At 37.5% G+C, this 27353-nt stretch overlaps 1 protein-coding gene across 2 annotated transcripts; it reads left to right on the forward strand.

Moving 5' to 3' along the window:
• The first annotated feature begins 542 nt into the window (after positions 1-542).
• LOC104211620 (asparagine synthetase [glutamine-hydrolyzing] 2) lies at positions 543-22588 on the forward strand. Of its 2 annotated transcripts, none has more exons than XM_009760709.2 (14): positions 543-693; positions 3417-3555; positions 5527-5622; positions 5813-5954; positions 15384-15479; positions 16467-16561; positions 17207-17368; positions 18459-18539; positions 18639-18860; positions 18977-19111; positions 19869-19949; positions 21700-21786; positions 21880-21987; positions 22116-22588. In XM_009760709.2, exons 1-14 carry the CDS (start codon positions 614-616, stop codon positions 22209-22211), a joined length of 1620 nt encoding a protein of 539 aa, XP_009759011.1. In that variant the 5' UTR covers positions 543-613; the 3' UTR covers positions 22212-22588. The 2 variants fall into 2 exon arrangements, with proteins under 2 accessions (XP_009759011.1, XP_009759010.1); XM_009760708.2 differs by having other exon boundaries at positions 22148-22588.
• The last annotated feature ends 4765 nt before the right edge of the window (positions 22589-27353 follow it).

Consider the following 27353-nt stretch of genomic DNA (forward strand, 5'->3'; position numbering starts at 1 on the left):
AAAGCCATTATATTTTTAAAGTTATAATTTCATATATACTATTTTTACAGTTTTAATAAATTTTTACTCCGCATCAAAAGCTATTGATTCAGTTGAACCTGTCGGTAAAACACTATATTCGCCTCTCATATCGCAACGATCATTGGCAAAACAATTACAAATATTTCAGATAAATAGAGAGGATGCACATATAGAGAGGAATGGAAAAATTAAGAATAAAGAAATGGAATATGAAAAGTTTTTTAAAAAAAGATGAGGGGATTCAAGCTATTTGTTATGTCTAAGCTTAATCTTTGTGTATTTCAACGTTAGCTATAAAAACAAATCGCAAAGAGTTTTAGCAAACAGATCATTGTATAAAGGCTGGAGCCACTGATCCTACATGGGACCCGCCAGCACGAATCTTAAACAGCGCTTTTAAAATTTAAACCCTAATAATTAAATTAAATTAAAAGGCTGGAATCTTTCCAAAAATAGTCGGAGAATTAACGGCTCAGATTCAAGCTCAACAGTTACTGTATATAACAAGCTCTGAGTCAGCAGCCTCCCCTTTCATTCTAACAGCAGTCACAACAGTTATCTCTCATTTCATCAGAGAGAGAGAGAGCGAGCCATGTGTGGAATACTAGCTGTTTTTGGTTGCATTGATAACTCTCAGGCCAAGCGTTCCCGAATCATCGAACTTTCCAGAAGGTTTCTTCTTTTTATTGCTTTCCGATTTTCTACAGCATTCTTATTCTTCTGGGGTGTCAATGGTATGCATGTGTTTTGGATTTGCTATTCGTGAACTTGTTCGCTTTCTCGTGGTCTTCGATTTATTTTTGTCAATTTATAATCAGCGTTTTTTGTATGGATTTCTCTTTTGAATCTCTCAAATATATGACATTTGATTTCCTCGAGAAAATTTGGCATTTTTATGGTTCTTATGATATGTGGTTAACCCCTCGCTCTGCATCGCTTCAGCGCTTTAAAACACGAAGTGATGGCTATTAGTAATACTGCTAGTAGATCAAATTCAGAATGACAGTGAAATATCTCTGGAAACTTGAATCCCCGTTCGATTCGCTGGTAAAACCTGGCTAAAAAATAGCTTTATCTCAAAGGAGAGTATGTCACTGTGAAATTGGTGGTATGTGTTGTTTAAGGCATGATATGCTGCTCTTAGGTGATGTCAAGATGATAATACCATCCTTTTCACACTAGACTCAGCTTTGTAGCACTTACATCTCAGTTAATCGATGGAGGAAAATCTAGTCTGCTTTGGGGCATATTATACCAAATGTCTTCCTTTTGTTTTCTAGTGTTGTTTCTCAAGAATTGAAAAACCAATCTACAATATAGTGATATAATTAACTAGTTAACTCTTCCTGTGTTTTCTGAAAATTTCCAATAATTGAGAAGCGTTTACTGGTCAATTAGTAAAGGGAGAACGGAATATTTTTTTCCTCTAAAGAACTTCTCTTTTTCCATACAGAATGACTTTCTATACAAGGCCTAAGTCTAATTTAGTGTCTGCGATTAAGCATCTTCTGGGAACTTCACACTTGAAAGAAGTAGAACTAGGAGGGGGCAGGTCTAGAAAGATAATTGCTTCAGTCATTTCTCATAAAAAACATTGCTTCAGTCATTATGTGCATTCATATAGAGTTGGTCAAGCTGCTAAGCTGAGCTAATAGTATGATAGCTGTGACTCTCGACAAAGTAGGTTGCCTCTTAGGGCTTTATCCTTTGGCTCCGTAAAGAATTTCTTTGGGAGGGCTCCAGAGTGGGTAGGATTGTTCTCATGGTAAGCTGTAACACCAACGAAACAAGCCTTTGTAGCTGTGGAAGTCCGAGGGGGTGGTGGTGGTGGTGGTGGTGTGAGAGTTAGAGTGGTGGAGGAGAGGGGAGGAGTGAAGAGAAGTTTATATTTTAAAGAATAGGGCCTTGAGAACTTTTAGTAGTGAGCATGCATTATTATTATTGTTATTGTTATTATTATTATTATTATTATTATTATTATATTATTATTATTATTATATTATTGTTATGTAATTACTTAGCTAATGAGGTTTTTCCAACTGTTTCCAAATTAGGAAATGTGTTGAAAGCATAGTTAAGTATATAAAAGCGTGTTCTTTCTAATATCCTTAGCTTTTAGAGCAGATAATCACAAAATTTATCATGATAATATAGCAGACAATTTTTCCTAGTTCAAATCTCATGCCACCCTTCATAAAAAATTTCCACGTGCTTGGCTGGCATGTTAGGGGACGTCTTGGCATAATTAAACAAATAGAATTGTCCCTTTCTAACAGCTTAAGCTTTTAGATGAGGCGGTCAACAATTCAACAATTTGCATTTGTTTGATAAGAAGATATTAAAAGAACCTTAAAAGGTGTCAGTATGTGAACAAACTCAAGGGGTAGACTAACTAGAAGTCAATTTAAATTTTCTGCTTGTCTGTGTTTTACTTCTTTTGCACTATAGAAATTGCATTTCCAGCATTCCGAAAGCTGCTTCCTTTGCATATAGACTTCACATTTCCAGCGTTTCTGATAAGCGTTCTTGCTTATTCCTGTCCTTCTACTTGGTTGATTCTCCTCTCACTTAGTTCACTATCTTCTTGCACGCATTTTCAAATTGTTTTATCAATTCTCTTGCTTTCTTTTCATCTGACCCCACAAAATACCTCCCAAAAGCCTTTCTGCTTTTCCGAGTCTGAAATTATCTGCTTATTACTGCCTTTCAAGTATTCTGATGCGTTGACTGTTTTTTTCCCTTGTAGTAATGCATGGTTCGCTGTCCAATCTCTATTTTGTTTTTTGTGAACCACTATTCTTTGTTGCTTCTGTTTCGTCATCCTCAGTTCCCCATCTTCTCAGTTTGATTTTCCTCATTTAAAAAGCGTGTGCCCCTTTTCTTGTGCTACCCTCTAAAAAATCAGTTGCTGTCATCTCGTTTGATCTGTCATGATCCCAGTTGATGCCACATGTTTAGTTCTTTACCTCTGGACAACTTTTACTTCCTGAGAACCACGATTTCTTTTCCTGAAGAAATTCTTAGAAATTGGTTATGTAAAGGAAATTCCCAGCAATCACCATTTGGCCTCTACCTGGCTTGCTTTTCAACTTACCGACACGTGTTCATCCCCTTTTAACAGATGCTGACCATTATCTTCTGCTTGTTGGGGCATACTTCTTACCCATGGTGTTAACCCTGATCTTTCGTATCACATTTTTCAACTCTTAATTCTCACATGTAAAGTGCCTATCTTTGCCTCTTTAGTTGATCTTGGGTTGGGCTGTTAATCCAAATTCTCTGGGCTTTGCTTTGAAGTATGATAAGCGGTAGCTTTACTACAGTACCATATTCTACATTGCTACAGACGTGAAATTATCCTGATTTGTCTTTGATGTGATGTCTGGCAAGTGTAGATTACGCCACAGAGGACCTGATTGGAGTGGATTGCATAGCCATGATGACTGTTATCTTGCTCATCAACGGTTGGCAATAGTAGACCCAACTTCTGGAGATCAGCCACTTTACAACGAGGACAAGACCATTGTTGTCGCGGTATGGAAATATTTATTATATTTTTTCTTAGATATTACCGGTACATGGACTTTGGACAATATTTGTGCGTTTTGATCTTCTATAGTACAAACTTTTCTCGTAGGATAAATTTCCTCTACTTTGAATGGATCTTAACAGGAAAATCGGAATAAACAATTTGTGATTTCGAAATTTTTAGTTCTTACATATTTGGAACATATGCGGTAAAGTAACTAGGCGATTGACTAGGTGAATACGGAGAATTTCCTCTACTGTTATCAATATTTACTCAGCTCATTTGAAAGATCTCTGGGTCGTCTAGCAGTACAGCTATTTAGGCAACTTAACCAAATCCCCTTCCCATGTGTTTCACTTTCTTGACTTATTTTATATTTTGACATTTTGCAATGCCGAAAATAAATTGTTTTTCCATTTTATGACCTTTAAAATGTTGAGGTGAAGGGCTAGGCGGTACTTTAATTGACTTATCAGCAACAATGTATTAGATACAGAGCACAAACTTGTTTGGGTGCCTAATTTGGTATTTTTTGAGAACGATGGAGTAAATGGAAATATGAATTAGCAAAATATTGAAATAGTAGATCTGAAAAATGAATGACTGAATTTAGAGGAGGACCTTTTCTTCTTTCCTTGCTGAAGTGGTTATAAGAGAATTATGTGAAGAACATGTAAGCTTTAGGGTAGTGTTACACCATAACAGTCATGCTTTCCCTCAACTATTAGTGTAGCTGATGAATGCTTTCAGAAATGTGGCTGTTTTTTTGCTGCGTATTTTATGTCTTTCATCATCTCAAAATTTATTGTGTTTTAACACTGCTTGGAAGGCCTAGAGTCTTCCGAAAATAGTAGGTTGAGAAAACATGAGTAAGCAAATTTCTTCCTGCTGGCAATTAATCGTTTTATATGAGGTGAAGCCACACAATCTAACATGGTCTTAGACATAAAAATATTATTTTTGACATAGAGCAGACAGAAATCTTGGGTCTAGTTGCTATCTCCCTTCCTAATAAGATGCCCTCTATCCTCATTGCTATATCCCAAAACAGATTCACACTAGAATGAATAAATCTCTCCTTGCAGCCACATTTATATTAATAAGTAGTGTAACACCAAAACATTTGTGCTTCTGCAAAGTCTGTTGAAGTGGACGATTAAGTAATAAATTGTGTGAGTTTGACTGAAGAGAAAGTAATAAATTGGGTGAGCTTCTCACATTTTTCAGGATAATGTCAATTCATCTGATTGAACTTTTTGAAGGACATCTCCTTTTCTAAAAGTTTTTGTTCACTTCCTGAAAATGGTTGCTTTCCCAAATTTATTCTCCTGTATTTTCCTTGTGCTTTTTTTTTTTACCAGGATGACTCTGGCCTTCCCTTTTGCAAATAGTGACTTCATTACCTTTTAACAAAAGACCAAATAGCCTTTGTATGCTTGAAATCGAAGCAGAATTTACGGCTCAATTTCTCTAGGAGATGTGTAGCAGTAACATAAAACGTGGTTAAAGCAACTTGTAAGCACTGCCACTGTCCAATTTGACATGACTCTATTACTATTTAGAGTGTCAAATAGTGTTTCTTTTGACTACCAATTTTTCAATTTCTTTTTTATACCTTTTTTCTTTGACTGTGACTTATAGTATATTTTATGTAGTTTCAGAATATATATTTTAGTTTTTAAAGAATTGATGTCTGAAAGTACAGCCAATTAGATGGTTTCACCCTCGTACTTTAAATCTTATAAGTTGTCTTAGGTTAAAGGAATAATATGCATGATTACATTGTTTGGATTGATATTCAGAAGATCAAATGTGCCGGACAAAAGCTTGCAGAAGATATAATTCTGTCATTTTGTTGTTTAGATAAACTACCCTTGTCAAATACCTAAAACTAATTCATACTTTTCAGGATCCTTCTTGATTGGACTACTCTGATCTTCTTCCATATATTGATATCCTATTCTTTTTGCTTTTAGGTTAACGGGGAGATATATAACCATAGAGACTTACGGGAAAAGCTGAAGTCCCACCAGTTTCGAACTGGCAGTGACTGTGAAGTTATTGCACATCTTGTAAGTACTTTCAGAATATATTTAGATAACTATACATGACTTCTCAGTTTCTGTGCGCAGAATGATTTCAAAATACCATGACTCAAATTTTTCATCAAAAGCGAAAAAGGTGGATTGTAGTAGGAGAATGAGATTTTTTGTCATAATTTCTTTCTTATGGTACTTGAACTCCGCAATCTACCTATCGCAGTATGAAGACTATGGAGAAGACTTCGTTCACATGTTGGATGGAATGTTCTCCTTTGTGCTTCTTGACACCCGTGATAAAAGTTTCATTGCTGCTCGGGATGCAATTGGCATTACACCCCTTTATATGGGATGGGGTCTTGATGGTATGTAATTGTTCCATTTCATAATTTTTGGTATATTGTCCTTTTAATAAATAGCCCGTGAGCTATATGAAGTTCCTTTGTTGTTTCCTTGTTTTTTATTTGACTGATGTATCTTTGTTGTTTTGCCTACTATTAGGGGTGTCAATGGTTCGGTTCGGCCGGTTATTTTATAAAATTTGTACCATACCAATTTTTAGGTTATTCTATTATGTATAACCAAAATTAGACTTTTTGAAACCGTCCCAATCATGTCGGTTTCTCTTCGGTATCGGTACGGTTCGGTTAATTTTCGGTATTTTTTAATATCATGTAAAATTCACCAGTAGAAGTAGAATTGCAATAACATACATTCTTTTATAGGACTTAGCAAAACTCTCTAGATATTTTTACTGTTTAAAGGGTGATGAATTAAAAAAAAAGAAAAGAAAGATGGCTAGAATATAGATCCATCAACTATTCTACAACAGCGTAAAAGAAATCAAACAAAGACAAAGAAAATATTAATCACACGAGTTGAAAGATATACCAAGGTAGGACTCAAGAATAAAGTCTATAGAAGATTAAATATTCAAAAAGATAAATCTAAATTATATGAAAGGAAACATATTCAATTCATTGTAGTTTGCTACTCATAATCGCTAGAATACTTTGTGTCTTGCTAATAAAGATACTTGAAATAATTTAGTTTAAGTAGAAGTAGCATAATAGGTTTTAGGAATTAGTATTTTGAGTTTAATTACTTGTTGGCTTGTAATAATTTTCATAATTCCAAGGCTCAAAGAAAATTTATTGCATTATTATTTTTAAACTTACTAAATAAATATATTTTCTACATGTAAAATTTATTCGGTATGGTTCTGTATTTTTTCGGTTTATTTTTATAAAATAAAAAACCTACCCTAATTATCGGTGCGGTTGTAGATTTATATAAAAACCTACGGTTTCTTAAAAAGAAACCTAAAAATCGGTTCGGTGCGGTACGGTTCGGTCGGTTTAGTCGATTTTCGAATATCCATTGACACCCCTACCTACTATAATGCTGGTCTCATGCTGTTGTTACAAACAAATGATGTATAATAGTGCATAGTACATGTTTTCTTGCCGCTGTAGATCAACAATGTACCAAGAACATCTGTCTTAGCTAGTTCAACCTAATCTTCAGTTATCTATCATTCCAGTGAATAACACATATAGAGTTAGGCCGACATTACCTAAGGCCAACTATACAACATTGTGAGGTGCGACTAAGGAACTCTGAACACTGATCGGTAGAAAAAGCAACTTATCCGTGTTTGTTTTGAAGTACTATGAGGAGGCAGCAACCTTGCTGGATTTATCACTTGACAGTAAATGTCAATGGTTGAGGAACATTTTTAATGACCGGAGGAGAAACAGAGAAGAGAAGAAATAATTGATTTTAAAAAAGCAGAATAGAAAATTTTGTGAAGTCGTATGTTAATTTCAATGAAGAGGATCAACAGGTGCAATATTTGACTTGGCACCTAGCATGTAGAAGTTTCTGGTTGGGGTTGAGCATGGTAGGCACTGTTGCTTTTACAACTGTCATTAGAGTCGGAAACATATTGTATTCTTGAGGGAGCGTTGCTATGGATAAAAAAGGCCTATCTACTACTTGATATTTGGGCATTCAGAACTAGTTGTCTAGGAGGAAGAAAAGGATTTAAAATGGTGAGTATTGTAGGCTTTCTTTGCCGTCCAGGATGCCTGGACTAGTTCCCTGAATTGGGATACTGGTGGAGGATTTCCTGAAATTGATCATGGCCCTGATATGTTAGGGGATAAGAACATTGAAGGATCGAAGGAAGGTGCCGGCGCTAAGTTTTGCTAGAAATGAACAGTTCCATTATGGCTTTTGTCAAAGATGGGAATGGAATTGGCCCCAACTTCTAGGCATCTCCATCCATCGTCAGGTGAACTAAAGTAAGGTTACACTGGTAGAATTTTTCATTATTTCATATTAAGTAAGGTGAAGCCGTCAACAATCATTGCGTGAGAAGGAACCAGGAACAAAATCTAGAAGATGTCTACTAAAGTGCTAATAGATAATCTGCAAAATTTAGCACGGTAAGGCTAGTGTAGATCTGGTTCAAATTTTAAATTGGTCCAAAATGCGTTAATAAATGTCGGGCCTCGTTTTGGTCCCCCAAAAGGTTGCTAAATAAAGACTTGACAAAGAAACAGGTGAAGGAGAAGCCCAAACATTTGAACAAACTACACCTAGCCTAAACAAAGTGATTGTTTGCGAGGAGGAAAAGCGAGCATGCAGAGAGAGCCTCAAACACAAAAAATGGCCTAGTCTTGTAATGAGTCTAGCCAAATCATGTAAGCTCCGACTTTCAAGAGAGATCAACAGAAAACTTCGTCAATCCGGATAAATCAAGAAAATTATGATAATGGAAAGGAGGCTGGACATTCTACTGCCGACGCAACCCCTGGTTTTGGAGTCAGTGAGACAAGTGGAACTAAAGAAGAATATGGATCAAAAGAGTTTATCCAGTTGACACCTGATAGACTCACTACATCAGTTTTCAGTTCAAGAACATTTCAATTCTTGCTGATAAAGATAGTTGCCGATAAAGATAGGCAAACTGTTACCTACCAATCAAAGGAGGTTGTTTCAATTGAGTTAGAGGTATCAAAGGAGGAGCCAGTATATATAGAGCAAGTTTTGATGAAGGGAGTTGCCTCTATTTGAGACCACCAGGTACTCAAGTGCTTCCCGTAGTTCCTAGGCATTTTATGATGGATATGATAGAGAAATGTCTTATTGACAAGAATATACTAGGGCTACAGGGATAATAGGGTTGGGAAGGTGAGGACTTCTTTGGTTGCTGTCAGGAACTTGGAAACAAAGGGAGAAAGGGGTTGGAATCAAAGGTTTTGATTTCGTTTTTGATTTATAAGGAAATAATGGGTAGTGGATGGAGTCGAGGATAGGAAAGAGGTTTACCAGTTGCACCATTGAATATGTAATTAGAGACACTATCCTCTTGTTAGGGAACACGACTATCACAAGCACGTAAGGGTGAGTGAAAGCTCCGACATGGACGTGGTTTATTCGGGTATGTTGGCACGAAGCCTTCGTGTCTAGGTTTGGTGTTGGGTTAAGTGCAACTCCTTAGGAAGGCAAATAAACTTGGGACAGATTTGATAGTTGTCGGAAGTTTCACAATGATGATATTTTCTTCATCCAAACGCTACGAATGATTGCACATATAGTAACTAGAGTTATTTCTCATTTGAGCTTTTATATGTAAGAATCAAATAAAATGATTGATGAAATGCATGAAAGCTCAAATGAGAAATAACTAGTTGTGAGAATGCACGGGGGAAAAATATATTATATTGATTAAAGTGTTGTACAACCCTATTTAGATACAGTAATTACATAATAATAGGTATCTACTTCCCGATGTGGGACACTAGACATGACTAACTACTTAACAATCCCCCTCAAGCCGGTGCATATAAATCATATGTATCGAGCTTGTTACAGATGTAACTAATACGAGAACCAGTAAGAGACTTAGTGAAAATATCTGCTAGCTAATCATTCGACTTTACAAACTTTGTAACAATATCTCTTGAGAGTATTTTTTCTCTAACAAAGTGACAGTCGATCTCAATGTGTTTAGTCCTTTCATAGAACACCGGATTTGACGCAATATGAAGAGCAGCTTGATTATCACACACCAGTTCCATCTTGCTGATTTCTCCGAACTTCAACTCCTTGAGCAACTGCTTGATCCAAACTAGAATCACACGTTGCCACAACCATGGCCCGATATTCGGCTTCGGCGCTAGATCGAGCAACTACATTCTGTTTCTTGCTCTTCCAAGAGACTAAATTACCTCCTACTAGAACACAATATCCAGACGTAGAACGTCAATCAGCAGGTAATCCTGCCCAATCAGCATCTGTGTACCCAACAATCTGCTCGTGGCCTCGATCCTCAAATCGTAACCCTTTGCCTGGAGCTGACTTTATATACCGAAGAATGCGAACAACTGCATCCCAGTGACTATCACAGGGAGAAACCATAAACTAACTTGCAACACTCACCGGAAAAGAAATATTAGGTCTAGTCACTGTGTGGTAATTTAATTTGCCAACCAACCTCCTCTATCTCGTAGGATCTCTAAGATGCTCCCCCTGTCCATGCAGAAGCTTAGCATTCGGATCCATAGAAGTGTCAACTGGTCTACAACCCATCATTCCAGTCTCCTCAAGAATGTCTAAGGCATATTTCCGCTGTGAAATAACAATACCTGAGCTAGACTGAGCGACCTCAATACCTAGAAAATACTTCAATCTGCCCAGATCCTTAGTCTGGAAGTGCTGAAAGAGATGCTGCTTCAGATTAGTAATACCATCTTGATCATTGCCAATAATAATAATATCATCAACATACCACTCAACTTTGGCATTTCTATCTCAATTTGGCTGGAATATCCTGGACAATGCCCAATAACACTGCGTCTCTTCTCAGTAGCTGGAACAATGGAGGGGCAAATATTAAACAGAAGAAATGGTGGAAAGTAGTTCCTGCTTGTATCTGGTGGGTCATATGGAAGGAAAAGAATGCAGAGTTTTTGAAGATAGGCCTAGCTCTTAGCCTCTTACCAGAAAATTAAGCTTAATTGTTTTTTGTTATTTCATTTTTGGTGCAAAGAGAGCTATAGGGAGGATGTACATTCTTTACTAGATTTGCTAGAAGAAATGTAATCGATTAGAATAGGCAAGGCAGTTGCAGATCTTTTGGGGTCTGATTGTGGCTTACACTATCTCCTGTAAATATTTTTAATCTTTTATATAATTTGTTACCATTCTAAAAAAAAACATAAACCACCAGATAAATATACAGATTAGGAGCAGAATGTCGATAAAGCACAGAGTGATCCGCTTCACTACGAGTCATGCCGAACTCCTGAATAATTATGCTGAACTTACCAAACCAAGCTCGAGGGAACTGTTTCAAACCATATAGTGACCTGCGCAATCGGCATACAAGACCACTAGACTTCCCTTAAGCAACAAAACCAGGTGATTGCTCCATATAAATTTCTTCCTCAAGATCACCGTGGAGGAAAGCATTCTTAGTGTCTAACTGATAAAGAGGTCATTGACGTACAACAACCATGAACAAGAAGAGACAACCGATGCTACTTTAGCCACGGGAGAGAGTGTCACTATAATCAAGCCCAAAAATCTGAGTGTATCCTTTTGCAACAAGACGAGCCTTAAGACGATCAACTTGGCCATCCGGGCTGACTTTGACTGCATAAACCCAACGATAACCAACAATAGACTTACTTGAAGGAAGAGGAACAAGCTTCCAAGTGCCACTCACATGTAAAGCAGACATCTCCTCAATCATAGTTTGTCGCCATCCTGGATGAGATAGTGCCTCACCTGTAGACTTTGGGATAGAAACAATTGACAAAGATGATATAAAAGCATAATGAGGTGATGACAGACGATGATAACTTAAATCGACATAATGAGGATTAAGATTAAGAGTGGATCATACACCTTTCCGAAGTGCAATCGGTGTACTAGGAAGAGACAAGTCCGCAGTAGGAGCAGGGTCAAGTGTAGGATGTGAATCAGTTGGGCCTGATGCTGGGTGCGGACGACGATGATATGTCAAGAGTGGTGTTCCGGTGGCGGGGAATCTAGGAGGAGCCACACTAGACTCCCCAACGGTTGGAATGGGTAAGACTTATGTGGCGGAAGGTGAAGGAGGAGCTATAGTAAGCTCTTTAAAGGTCGGTATAGGTAAGACCTCAGATATATCAAGGTGGTCAGAAGAGGTAAAGAAAGGTTTAGACTCAAAAAATGTGACGTCAGATGACATAAAGTAATTACGAAAATCAAGTGAGTAACAACGATATCCCTTTTGAACACGAGAATAACCAAGGAAGACATACTTGAGAGTACGAGGAGCTAACTTATCTTTCCTAGGGGCTAAATTATGAACGAAACAAGAGCTCCCCAAAACACGAGGAGGAACAGAGTATAAGGGTGACTGGGAAACAATACTGCATACGGAATCTGATTCTGGATGGGAGATGAAGGCATCCGATTAACCAAATAACAAGCTGTGAGAACTGTATCGCCTAAAAAACGCAACGGAACATGAGATTCAATGAGAAGTGTGCGAGCAGTTTCAATGATGTGCCTATTCTTTCTCTCTGCAACCCCATTTTGCTGAGGGGTATAAGGACAAGAGGTCTGATGAATAATTCCTTGAGAAGTCATAAAGTGCTAAAATTGAGAGGATAAATATTCTAAGGCATTATCACTGCGAAAAGTGCGAATAGAAACACCAAATTGATTTTTAATTTCATCACAAAAATTCTGGAATATAGAAAACAACTCAGAACGATCTTTCATTAAGAAAATCCAAGTACATCTTGAATGATCATCAATGAAACTATCAAACTAACGAAATCCCAAGGTTGAGTTGACTCTACTATGACCCCATATATCAGAATGAACTAAAGAAAAAACAGACTATGCATGACTCTCAATACTACGAGGAAAGGAGGCTCAGGTATGTTTCCCGAGCTGACATGACTCACACTCTAATGTAGATAAACTAGGCACTATCTTCTGAAGCTTGGATGTCCTAAACATCTGTGAATTAGGTCCGGAGGATCTGTAACTAGACATGCCTTGGAGGAATTGAGTGGGTTAAGGTAGTAAAGGCCTTCTAATTCAAGTCCTGTTCCAATCGTCTGTCCGTACTGCGGTCCTGCATAATAAAAGAATCATTAATAAAATATATACCACAATGGAGGGCACAAGTCAAACGACTAACAGATGCAAGATTAAAAGGACAACCAGGGACATAAAGAACGGAATCTAGAGTGACAGAGGGTAGGGGATTCGCTTGTCCAACTCCTTTTGCTTTAGTTTGAGACCCGTTGGCTAAAGTAACAGTGGAAAGAGACTGTGAATACGCAATATTTGACAAAAGTGATTTATTACCAGAGATATGATCAGAAGCGGTTGAGTCCACAACCCATTGTCCAAGAGTACTAGACTGGGAAACACAAGCAAAAGAATTACCAGCAACAAAAGCATCAGTCTGAGCAACAGAGGCTACTTGTGGAGATGTCTGCTTACTTGCTCGATACTGAAGGAACTTATTATACTCCCCTTCCGATAAAGAAAATACCCGGTTACCTATAGTCTCGGTCTGAGCAACATAAGCATTTTTGGGTGGACGACCATGTAAAGAATAGCACACGTCACGAGTGTGTCCAAGTTTATGACAATAAGAGCACTTGGGTCTAGATCTTCCAAAACGACCTCCTCCTCGTCTATTCTCCATAGTTTGAGATGCCCGATTGTTCACTTACTGGGATACGAGAACAGATGAGTCAGGTCTCTGTGATGAGCTCACTGGGTGACTTGGTGCTGCAGCAAGGCGAAGTAATCGAGAGAATAATTCATCAACTGTGGGGACAGTCGGACTAGCCAAAATCTGGTCACGTACTGAATCAAGGTCATTAGGGAGTCCATCAAGTGTAAGAACTAGAAACATCTTCTGTCGTTGCTCTTGTTGCTTTTTAATACTAGCAGAAACTGGCATCAACGTCTCAAATTCTTCCATGATTGCCTGTACTTGTCCCCTAGTAAGTAGACATATCCAATTCCTGTTTCTTCAAGCTTGTCATTCGCGATATTACATCATAGAAACGAGATATGTCATTAGTGTATAAAGTACGAGCCTTTTCCCAAACTAAATAACATGTCTGGAATGGACGGAACAAGGGCATCAACTTGGAATCAATAGATTGCCACAGGATACTACATAACTGAGCATCGACCTTCTTCAAAAGTGTTTTGGCCTTTTCATCACCTTCGCTAGCCTTTTTTGTTAAATGATCTTGAACTCCTTGACCTTTACAACACAACTCGACAGAAGAAGCCCAAGCTAAGTAGTTTGAACTTCTCATTAAAGGTTCTGAGGTAATCATAATAGCAGAACTTCCAGAACTCGTGTTTTTAGACCCAAATACATCCACTCCCAAAGACATTATTGGATTGAAAAGAGATCTAGCAAATTAGCACCAAATAAAACAAAGAATCAACTGTGGTTGCCCAAAAACTGCCGGAAAACTACTGTAGTTGCCGGAAAATTTTCAAAGTGCTCGGAATCAAAAAATAAAAATATGGGCAGGCTCGGAATGGTAGAGCGATCAGACTAACCTAAAGGAGTTTTTCTGAAAAAATTGACGGAACGGGCTCCATGCGCTGGTGCGTGGAGTAGATCTCGCCGGAGAAGACTGTCTCCGATCGGCGCGTGGCGGTGCGTGAGGCGGCTTATGACAGAGGTGTTCGCTGGGGTTTGGTCGCCGGAAGTTGGGGGACCTTGTGGTGGTGTTGGTTTTTGCACAACACCGATGAAATTGGTTTTGACGAAAAATAGCCCTAAAAGGTCACCGGAATTGAAGCACGGCGACGGCTGGTTTTTTTTTTCCCCGGATGTTTTCTCACTGCCGCTCTGATACCATGTGAGAATGCACGGGAGAAAAATATATTATATTGATTAAAGTGTTGTACAACCCTATTTATATACAGTAATTACATAATAATAGGTATCTACTTCCCGATGTGGGACACTAAACATGACTAACTACTTAACACTAGTAACCTCATGGTTCTCATCCTACTTCATTGACCACTTGGCCACATCCTTGGGTGCCTGCACTGTAGTTGTAGCTGTAATGAAGATAGTTTTTTTTCTTTTCTGGATACTCTTATATTGTGACAATTTTTCTCTATTTGCTGTTAATGGATGAGGTTATGTGACTCTCCGGTGGTGAGAATGTTAATGAACATCAAGCTCACATGTCATTTCATTTTCTGATTGATCTTGCTCTTCACTCTTTACGAGTTTAATGTGTTAGTCCTTCCAAGTTCTGTCCATCTATCTTTCTGGTGTGCTTAACCCATGTATATTGGACCACACTTTGTATTCATGCTGATTGCAACAAAGCCTGACTGATCCTGAACTCCTCCTTTATGCCTTAGGTAGAAATTTTGTGTGTTTAGTGTTACATGTTTCGCTTCAAAGGAAAAAGGGAGAAACTTAAGGTAGAATCCTGCTCCTTGACCTTTGGATCCTTGCACATTGAAGTGGACAGACATGTTTGCTTTGCTTTGATGAGTTGTTTTAGTAGTCGGTCTAAACAACTGCTGATGTATTCTGCTTTATTGTAAGTGTCTATAATTTTTATCTTTCCACAATTTGCTTTCAGCTCTTTCTGCATGTAGAGAAAATAACAGAAGCTTCTATTTGATCATGTAATATTGACTGCGCAAGTTCAGTTTTAAACAACTTTGGCTATGCATATGCAAGCAATGACCTGAAATAAATATTATTTTTTATGCAGGGTCTGTATGGTTTTCTTCAGAGATGAAAGCCTTAAGTGATGACTGTGAACGATTTGTTAGTTTCCTTCCCGGTCACATTTATTCAAGCAAAAATGGTATGCCCATACGAAGCTCATTTCTGAGCTTGTGCTTCATTTATGTTGATAGTTGATCATGTTTCCTATACGATCAGCGTACTTTTGCTATTTATTTCAGATTTACTTTAGGACCCTGTCGGAAACAGTCTTGAAACCCTTATTGATGGTGTAATTGTTATCTCTTGATCAACCAAAGGAGTAATTACATGTAATTATTACAAATTTGCAATAAAATAACTTTTAGGATAACCAGTGGAGCTTAATGAATCTTTTAGGATATTTGGGATGCTAGAGTGATGTACTTTTGATAATGTCGGTTAATATAAAATCCTCTGACTTTGTACTGATGTACTGGCTGAGCAGATTTTATATTACTTTCTAGTCCCTCTGCAAATAAAAAAATTGTGAGACTGCAATATAACACCATTTTTTAATGCATTTACAATGTTTAAACTTGATGTAGCAGTGAAGAACATGTCGACCTTAAACAGAGGTTCTATTTGTCCTAGATAAAGGAACATCAGCGTAATGAAACATTACAGGAGAGAAGCTCTATTGAGTTTTTGTTAATCTAGAGGGAGCCCGTAAATAGAACACCAATTCATCTGTTATATGACTTCTTTTTCATTTTGGAACGTTTTAAAAGTTTGACAACATTTTTTGATCTCCGTACACTAAACTTTTTGATGTATTAAACTAACTATTTCCACTACTTTAATATTTTCTTCCTTAAACAACTCATGTTAGCATCTTAAACTGTGTGTGTTCAATACCCTCATAAAAAATTAAACGAGTATTTTTTTATATTTGCTTATGCCCTTGGAGATTGGGATGGGGAAGTTCATCATTTGAGGTGAAAGGTAAATTCTTTTGGATGGACAAAAAGTGAACCTCGTCTTTGGCATGGAGGGACTATTTAAATCGTCATCATTACCAAAGTCATCCTTTCAAATGTTTACTTTCAAGAACTATTCATGCTATTTCTCAAGTATATTATGGGTGCAGGAGGACTCAGAAGATGGTACAACCCACCATGGTACTCAGAAACCATTCCTTCTACTCCATATGATCACCTTGTCTTACGGAAAGCTTTTGAGAAGGTCATTCTATTTTGGATGTCGCTTGTTTCTGAGTTGTACATAATATTTAGGTGCCACTTTGTTATATTTTGAACTTCATCAAAAGCCTTTGGTTTTTTGAGGACACATATCCCCTTGACTGACTGGGCGCTGAATTTCCTTGATGTATTGTGCTTATTTTGATTGTCCTCTTCTTTGTAATACTCTTGCCTATAAATAAACCTTCTTTATCAAAAGAAAATGATAAAATGTTAATAACACTTTGTGATATATGTTGAAGGGGAGTCTTGGCGTAACTGGTAAAGTTGCTGCCATGTGACCAGGAGGTCACGGGTTCAAGCCGTGGAAACAGCCTCTTGCAGAAATGTAGGGTAAGGCTGCATACAATCGACCCTTGTGGTCCGACCCTTCCCCGGACCCCGCGCATAACGGGAGCTTAGTGCACCGGGCTGTCCTTTTTTTTTGCATAGACTTTACATGATATTTTATTTCAATCTTTATCAATTCTTTTTTACCTTCACATGCAAATTATACTACCGTATGTGAAATATGCAATAGTTTTTCCCGCAATTTTCATCTTTCATGTACCTCTCTCTACTATCCTTGTATTACTACTGATTTGGTGCATTAGATGTTAATTTTATTCCCAACCTTTACTTTATGCAGGCTGTAGTCAAGCGACTTATGACGGATGTACCATTTGGTGTGCTTCTCTCAGGTGGACTAGATTCTTCACTTGTTGCTGCAGTGGCCAACCGTTATTTGGCTGATACTGAAGCTGCGCGACAATGGGGATCACAGTTGCATACCTTTTGCGTAGGCTTGAAGGTGGTGATGCTCCCTTTTGTAAACTTGCTCTGATTAGGGAATTGCTAGCTGTATCATCCCAATTCACATGGAAGTTCTAGACCATTATTGCTGTTTCTTTTCCATATATAGGGATTTTCTGAAAATAGTAAAAAGGAAATGGAATTTCTCATTATTAAAGATACCAAATGCCTTTTTGGGAAATGATCTTACAGTTGAATCTGAAATTTCCTTTTGACATTGTGATTAATTCTGATATGAATTTGGTCCATCCTGGCTTTCCTTCTCTTGATTGTAGATTTTTTTTCTCTTTTTGCAATTATATGCCTTTGTATTTCATATCTCTTATTATGCTATTATTTTATTATGCATTTTTATGGTACTAATATATCGGCTCCTGTTGCTTTTTTTGAGCCGAGGGTCTCCTGGAAACAGCCTCTCTACCCTTCGGGGTAGGGTAAGGTCTGCGTACATATTACCCTCCCCAGACCCCACTTGTAGGATTATACTGGGTCGTTGTTGTTGTTGTTGTTGTTGTTGTTGTTGTCTTTTGGTCTTACTCTCCGAGACATGCAATGTAACTCCAGTTGCAAGGTTTGTTAATATTTTGTTTATTTCTGCTATCACGTCCTCCTGAAAAAGTGCTACTATCTTGTATTCATGCGGGAGTTTGAAATTTGCAAGTGTATAACTTTACAAAATGATTCGAACTGATCACAGTTCATTGCTAATAAACTTTTATAAAAAGCAGGTATTGTTGTGATATAATGTGACACTTAAATAAATTTAAACCTACATCCTTTCGAAATCTCTAATAGCTTCACTAATATTTCTTGTGCTAAATTCTTCCAACACCTCTTATCGATGCCAAATTTGGCAGACCTTAGTGCAATTGAAAGTGTTTAGTGTTCTTTATGCAGTAGGTATGTTATTGTCCAAAATGACAGAAATAAAGTTAGAGATTTGTTGAAAAGCCACTTGGTGTGATTGAGCAGTTCGGAGATGAGTGATTTATCCATCTTTTTATACTTTTAGTGTTTTGTTTTCTTTTATATTGTTTTCTCTTTTGCTTTTGTCATTGTAATTAAGGTTGTCTTTTGTTTGACTTTAGGGTTCTCCTGATCTGAAAGCTGCCAGAGAGGTGGCAGACTACCTTGGAACTCGTCACCATGAGTTTCACTTTACTGTGCAGGTAACTTTCTTCATAAAGACATCCTATGCTGATTTTCCTTATAGGAGTATAACTGCTTAAGTCAAATTGGCTATCTACTTCTTTCTATTGCTACATCAGGAAGGAATTGATGCACTAGATGAAGTCATTTATCATGTTGAAACATATGATGTGACCACTATCAGAGCCAGTACACCAATGTTTCTCATGTCTCGGAAGATAAAGTCCTTGGGTGTGAAAATGGTTCTATCTGGTGAAGGTTCTGATGAAATTTTTGGCGGTTATTTATATTTCCACAAGGCACCCAACAAAGAGGAGTTTCACCAAGAAACTTGTAGAAAGGTGGATCTCATTGTCATTTCTTCAGTCATTCAGGATTATTGGAAGTAACTGTATTTTTACTAGAATACTTCTTTGAACTATTTCTTGCTCTGATGGACGCTTTGATGTTAATCCAGATTAAAGCACTTCATCTTTATGATTGCTTGAGGGCCAACAAATCCACTTCAGCTTGGGGTGTTGAAGCTCGTGTACCTTTCTTGGATAAAGAATTTGTCAATGTTGCGATGAACATGGATCCAGAGTCGAAAATGGTAACCTACAGTGATTCCCCTCCCCCCCCCCCCCCACACACGCACACACCAAAAAAAAAAAGAATTGAAAAGAGAGATTCTTTTTTTCCTTCAAGGAAGAAGGGGGTAAAATGACATTTTACACAAAAATGACACAAGTTATGCAGAAAAAATAGTCCTCAATGTCATGGGAGACCAGGGTTCAAATCTGAGGTTAAAAAAAATACTAGGTGAACTCTTCTAATCCGTTTAAGCCTTGGTAGATAGAGTTAACTAGTATATGAGCTAGTTAGAGCTAGCAGGTACCTGGTAGATCAGTGCAGGTGCACACGAGCTGACTCAAAACCACCATTATTAAAAAATAAGAAAGTTTTCAATGTTGTTCCACCGTGAATTCATGATGTGCCGACTTTCCTGTGTTTATCTCTGGATAGATGAAGAGTGTTTTTGGATCTTGATTAATTCTGTTTGGCCCCTTTGAGGTTCTGCAAGCTATTTCTAGACTCAAACTTGCTGCGATCTATGTTAGGTCTAGAGAATATCTGCCAAATAAAACAATGGAAGGTACACTCAAGTATTTTATCTCCATATTACAAGTCAGTGTTAGTTGAATGGGTCTGATATATGGGACAGAAAATGGCTTCATACCCATAACCTCATTAAAATGTTGCTGATGTGCTGATCTCATCTGTACATCTAGTATAATCCTAATTACAAATTAATGCATCTCTTTGCGGTGACTATAGTATGCTGAAGAACTTTTCTTGAAACATTGCAGATCAGACCTGATCTCGGAAGAATAGAAAAGTGGGTTCTACGCAATGCTTTTGACGATGATCAGAATCCTTATCTGCCAAAGGTTTGTTTGTTTTCTTGTATCAGGTCCAAAATCAAAATCTTTGTTTATTCATTTGCATAAACAGGCAGTAGACTCCCAATACATTGTGTACACTTATGCACAAATGTATGAGATGTGTATTATATGTGTCACATATAAGGGTATTTCCACATGGTGTTTATTGATCTAGAGAAAGCGTACGACAGGGTTCCTAGGGAGGTCCTATGGAGATGCCTAGAGGTTAAAGGGTCCCGGTTGACTGCATTAGGGTGATTAAAGACATGTATGATGGAGCTAAGACTCGAATTAGGACAGTAGGAGGCAACTCCGACCATTTTCCGGTTGTTACGGGGTTGCATCAAGGGTCTGCGTTCAACCCTTTCCTATTTGCCTTGGTGATGGATGCTATAACGCATCATATTCAAGGGGAGGTGCCATGGTGCATGTTATTTGCTGATGACATAATCCTAATTGACGAGACACGACGCGGCGTCAACGAGAGGCTAGAGGTTTGGAGACATGCCCTTGAGTCTAAAGGTTTCAGGCTGAGCAGGACGAAGACGGAATATCTCGAGTGCAACTTTGGGGCCGAGCCGATGGAAGCAGGAGTGGAAGTGAGGCTCGACTCACAAGTCATCCCTAAGAGGGGTAGTTTCAAGTACCTTGGGTCAGTTATTCAGGGGACGGGGGAGATCGACGAGGATGTCACACATCGTATATGGGTAGGGTGGATGAAGTGGAGGTTAGCAACGGGAGTCTTGTGTGACAAGAAAGTGTCACCGTTACTAAAAGGTAAGTTTTACAGAGCAGTGGTTAGGCCTGCTATGTTGCATGGGACCGAGTGTTGGCCGGTTAAAAATTCACACATCTAGAAGATGAAAGTAGCAGAGATGAGGATGCTGAGGTGGATGTGCGGACATACAAGGATGAACAAGATTAGGAATGAAGTTATTCGAGATAAGGTGGGCGTGGCCCCCATGGAGGACAAGATGCGGGAAGCAAGATTCAGATGGTTCGGACACATTCAGAGGAGGAGCACTGATGCGCCAGTGAGGAGGTGTGAGCGACTGGCTGTGGTGGGCATGAGGAGAGGTAGAGGGAGACCTAAGAAGTATTGGGGGAGGTGATTAGGCAGGACCTAGCACGACTTAGGATTTCTGAGGACATGGCCTTTGACAGGGAATTGTGGAGGTCGAGCATTAAGGTTGTAGATTAGGGGGAAGTCTGTGAGTATTACTACAGCGCACTGGAGTAACACTAGCCATTTAGGAGTTAGTCTTAGGATGCCACTGATCGGTAACGGATGCAGGGCTGTGTAGGTTGGATATTAGTATACCTCACACCCTTTTCTCCATCCTTTTCGTATTTCCTATATTTCTTATATTGTTGTTATTCTGGTATTTTATATTATGTATTTTATGTTATTTATTATGACTCTATTGATAGTACTAATATATTGTCTCTTGTTGCTCTCTTGAGCCGAGGGTCTCCTGGAAACAGCCTCTCTGCCCCTCGGGGTAGGGGTAAGGTCTGCGTACATATTACCCTCCCCAGACCCCATTGGTGGGATTATACTGGGATGTTGTTGTTGTTGTTGTTGTACATATAAGGGTATTATATGTACACACTCCTCCCACCTTTCACTTATATATTCACGTAAAACACATGCATGTGTAAAACCTATATATGTGTGTGTGATATATATAATAAAATGATGTTTGAAAAGACATTATGATCAAGTAGTTGATCTTCATCTGCTTTCCGTTTTTAGCATATCTTGTATAGGCAGAAGGAACAGTTCAGTGATGGAGTTGGCTACAGTTGGATTGATGGTTTGAAGGATCACGCAAGCAGACTGGTGAGCTTTTTAGTTGTTTTCTCTTCCCTCCTCTTCCATTCTTTATCCCTTCCTTTGTGGTTTTGTTGAACACATCTCGTATATTTGGTCCAGGTTTCTGATTCTATGTTAGCGAATGCAAGTTTCGTTTACCCGCATAACACACCCACGACAAAGGAAGGATACTACTATAGAACTATTTTTGAGCGATATTTCCCCAAGGTGGGTCTTAGATAGTCTTCTTTTCCTTGTTATTCATGTTCAATTTTTGATATTTTGTCCCAAACAATGTTTTCTTTTTCTTCCTTCTGTTAACAAGGTCGCTTCTATCTTCATATTTGTTGATAAAGGTAATCACATTGATAACTATTATTTGGAGCAGAATGCTGCGAGGGAAACAGTTCCAGGTGGTCCAAGTGTGGCATGCAGCACTGCAAAAGCAGTAGAATGGGACGCAGCTTGGTCCAAGAATCTAGATCCATCTGGACGAGCTGCACTCGGTGTTCATGCAGCTGCTTATGAGGATGCATCAGAGGTTAAAACCACAGTCGCAACAGATACCCCTCAGAAACTTGAAGTTGATAAAGCTGCAGTAGCTGTTTGATTGTATCCTCATTCGCGCTGGGAAGTTCATCCTGGTCTAACATATTGAAAACATGACTTGTTCTTACTGTCAATTTATTTAACTTCTTTCACGAGTTTGAATTCTTCGGTGTTATTCCCTGTGTGTTTCTCTTTTTCTTTTTTTGGGTTGTAGATACCCTGTTTCTCAGTTACCCGAGTTTATTCTACTAGAAGAAATATGCATGAATTGTGACAAATATATGCATGACTTGGAACCTGAGTGTGAATGACTGATTTCCTGAATCAGGAACGGAGCATTTTGAGGCTGGGGTGGGGTTAAATACACCGTCAGTTCATGAAAATTTCATATCGGTTGACCTTAAAACATAAACATAAATAATGCACGTCTTTTATCCTAACATATTTGGCCACACATCATGCATTCAAGGTTGTAAATAAGTGTAGTTGTAGCTATGAGTGCTCCAAAAAGATTAGCCGATCATGCTCAAATAAAGGAAGAGAATTGTGGTGCTTACTACTTAGCAACCAACTTAAATACTCTGACTATAATGAATCGTCTTAATGCAAACTTGAATAGAGCACAATGAATTAGTGATCCGACTAATGCTGCTTGGTGGGCCGGGCCTGAACCGGACCGGACCGGGCCCGCGGTCCTAATGGGCCTGGTGGGCCGGTCTTGGTGGGCCTCCTGAGCCCGTCACGGGCTGGTCGCCATGGGTGAGCCCACGAGCCCGGGACCGTTTAGCCCGGGACCGGCAGGCGGGCCTGGGCCGGTCCTGGCGGGCCTGGCGGGCCCAACGGCTATTTTTCAAAAAAAAAAAAAAAAAAATCTGCAACGGCCATATTTAAAATCTAGCCGTTTGGGCTGAAAATATGACCGTTTTTTAAGTTAAAAAAATGGCCATTTGGCCCCAAACTTTATTTTAACCCCAAACTTTATATAATTACACTTTTCCCCATTTCTCAACTATAAATACCCCCTCATTCTTTCATTTTTATTCACCAATTCATCAATATCTCTCAATATCTCTCAATCTCTCTCAATCTCTCTACTACAATTACTTAATTTATTGTTGAAATTTCGTGAAAAATTGTGAAGTTGTTGAATTGAAGTTTTCAAGTGTTCAACGATTTTCAATTTTCAAGAAGTTGTTCGGCAATCCGGTAAACTCGTTTCAACTCTTACGTTTTTAGAATATATTTTTGCATAATTGTCGGTGATGGTATGCGAATATTAAACATAGAAATTGAAAAGGTTAGAATGGCTCTTAATTGGCTTTTTTATTCAAACCGTAGAAGTAGACTTAGAGAGTATTTTAAAAAATGTGATGAATATGGCCTTAGAGAAAGAAAGGTTCCTAAACCTTGCCCGACTAGATGGAATTGTATGTACGAAAGTTTAGTAGTAGCATATGAATATAGAAACCCAATTAATGCAACGTTTAATTCTCGGGTAGGTGGTGAAGATGATGATGAAATGCTTACCACTCAAGATTGGACTAATGTTAAAATTCTTTTAGATTTTTTAGAACATTTTCAAATTGCAACAAATGCATTTTCTGGGCAATATTATCCTACTATTTCAAACTGTTTAGTTTATATTGCAGCACTATCTGATTTGTTTGTTGAATTTAGTGAGGGTGGGGATATTTATGAACTTGCTATAAATGAAATGAAACAAAAGTTTAAAAAATATTTTTTTCCTATCCCTCCTATTTATGGTCTTGCTGCAATGCTAAATCCTACAATGAAATTGGGAGGTCCTCATTTTTGGTATTCAAATATTTATAAGGCTTTAGATCTTTCAAATGAGGAAATTGCGACACTTGCAGATGCAAAAGCTTCAATTAAGATTAACGCTCAAACAGTTTATAATGCTTATCAACTTGCCTTAGAGCATGCTAGGCCAACTATTCCAACCCCTACTTCGTCTAGCTCACAATCCTCTAAAAGAGTTGCGGGCTTAAAAGCTCTTAAATCTTGGACGGAGTTCAGGGGGTCTCAAGGTGAAAATTATGATGAAACTTCACATCTAAATGAGCTTCAAGTTTATTTGTCTCAGGGACTTGAAAAGGAGAATCCAGACGGCTCTTTTGATCTTTTGGAATGGTGGAAGGCAAGGGAAAAACATTTTCCTGTTCTTGCAAGGATGGCTCGGGATATTTTATCAATTCAAGCTTCAACTGTTGCATCAGAGAGCGCTTTCAGTCAAGCAAGACTGCAAATAGGTGATCATAGAGCGTCTATGAGGGATAGCTTGGAAAAATCAGTATTGTTTAGAGATTGGATCCGCTCGGAAAGAAGAAACTTTGGAATTGCAGAAGCACAACCGGCGATAGATGAAGCTTATGAAGAAATGATAGCGGAACTTGCGGAGGATTCGGCTTCGCCCGGAAGTGGTGATGAACAAGCTTCTTTTCCACCACCACCAACGCAACCTCCTCCGAACCTTGAAGGATTTATGAGATTTGTTAGAGATAATACATAGAATAATATGTAACTTGTATTTTGGCACATCTTCCTTAGTTTTTTTTCCTTCTAATGGTGGTATTAGTACCTTGTTGTGCTCATTCCATTGGGGGAAGGATGACTAAGAAAGATATGTCATTTTTTGGTAATAAAATTTATTGCTTCTACCCATGAGCTTCTTTTCGCAATATTTCTTTGTCTATACTTAGAATTATTTATAAGCTACAATATATACATAATATACAATATATATACTACAAGAAAATATATAAGAGAATATATATACATAAGATACAATATAATATACTACAAGAAAATATATTATGCGAAAATATATACATAATATACAATATATATACTACAAGACAATATATTATGCGAAAATATATACATAATATACAATATATATACTACAAGACAATATATTATGCGAATATATATACATAATATACAATATATATACCAAGCTCTTAAATATATTATGCGAATATATATACATAAGATACAATATATATACTACAAGAAAATATATAAGAGAATATATATACATAAGATACAATATAATATACTACAAGAAAATATATTATGCTACAATATATACATAAGATACAATATATATACTACAAGAAAATATATTATGCGAATATATATACATAAGATACAATATATATACTATAAGAAAATATATAAGAGAATATATATACATAAGATACAATATAATATACTAAAAGAAAATATATTATGCTACAATATATACATAATATACAATATATATACTACAAGAAAATATATTATGCGAACATATATACATAAGATACAATATATATACTAAAAGAAAATATATAAGAGAATATATATACATAAGATACAATATAATATACTTCAAGAAGTGATATTTATGCATGACAATTTAGTGTTTTACTATTGTTTTGTTATTTTCTTTTTCATCAAGCACTTTAATAATTAGATATACATATATACTACATATATATTTTTAATATAGCCATGATACTACAAGAAATTGTCTAAAAAAAAAAAAAAAAAGCCCGCTAGGTCCGCGAAGCCCACGAGCCCGGCCCGTTAAGCACATGACCATGTGGGCTTAGGCCCGTCACGGGCCGGTTCCACCCATTAGGCCCACGAAGCCCGGGACCGCCAGAGCCCGGGACCACGAGCCCGGGACCGCGAGGCCCGGCCCGTTAGGCCCACTAAGGCCCGGGCCCGGGACAAAATACAGCATTAGATCCGACTAATTGCCCTTTCTAATAGAGGAATTTATGCAAAATACAACCTTCTTACATATTTTAAAAAAATACAATTACTTTCAGAAAATTACATAAGATACAATTTATACTTTTTAACTTTTTAATTAAATCATATATAGTACAATTTTTCATATCCCTTAAATATCTCCATTGAGGCCATCTAAATAAGAAACTCGAATCACTTTGAGTATTCAACCTATTTCGAACTTATCAATACTCGCTCTCTCCAATATACGTTATTTTGCCATACCTACTTGGAGAAATCATTATTATCATTCTTTTCCACAAGTTCATAGGCATAAAATTATTTTCTGTTTCCACTAAACCTTTTCCTTTGCCAAAATTGCCTCACCACTAACTTATTTTTCAGTCTCCACTAATCTATTCTTTCTAATCTCCCTTTATCATCCCAATAATTCTCCATACTAATCTATTCTTTCTAATCTCCCTCAAGTAAAAGAAGCATGACGAATATTAGTAATGGCTAAATTCGAAAATGCCATGTCATTACTGAAATGTATTGCAAATGCTTGGGACCCTAATTTTTTGGGGGCCCTTTTTTTCTTAAAAATGTATTGCATATATATTACTAAAAAATGTGTATACATTTAAATTTAAAAAGAATTTTTGGAGCAAAAGTACAATAATTTTTAATGTGAGGATCATTATAATAATTAGAGAATGGAATAATTTTTAATGAATATTTTCCTTACATGGATAGAGTAGCTAATTTTTTGCCTAATTTATATCCTAACAACTAATACACACACTCATTATTATTTATATATTTACATTTTTCATTCTCTCTTTTACTATTCGTATTCTCAATATTGAAAAGCCTCTCAATCATCAACTTACTGTGGCTTACAAATTGTCTTCTTCAAAATATCAGGCATTACAACAAGCAATCATATTGAAGCAATGCAACACTTTTTGTTATTATTGTATCAACTTATCTTGCTCTATAGTTTCTTACTCTTTGATTTTTGTTACTATCTATTGTTTCTTGTACTTCGATTGTCTTGTTTATCTGTGATAGTTACTGCTCCTTTTTAGACTGCTTTATCATGACTTATTCACTTTTGTTACTTTCATTTTCATACTGCACTGAATTGATTGTCCTTATTTGACCTTTTTTCTTGCCATACTTTTTCTTGTGCCGAGAATCTTTCGAAAGCAACATTTCTACCTCCCAAGGTAGAAGTAAGGTTTGTGTACACTCTACCTCCTCAGACCTTACTTTGTGGGTTTTCATTGGGTATATTGTTG

This window comes from Nicotiana sylvestris, chromosome 5 (assembly GCF_000393655.2).
Source record: "Nicotiana sylvestris chromosome 5, ASM39365v2, whole genome shotgun sequence".
NCBI lineage: Eukaryota > Viridiplantae > Streptophyta > Magnoliopsida > Solanales > Solanaceae > Nicotiana > Nicotiana sylvestris.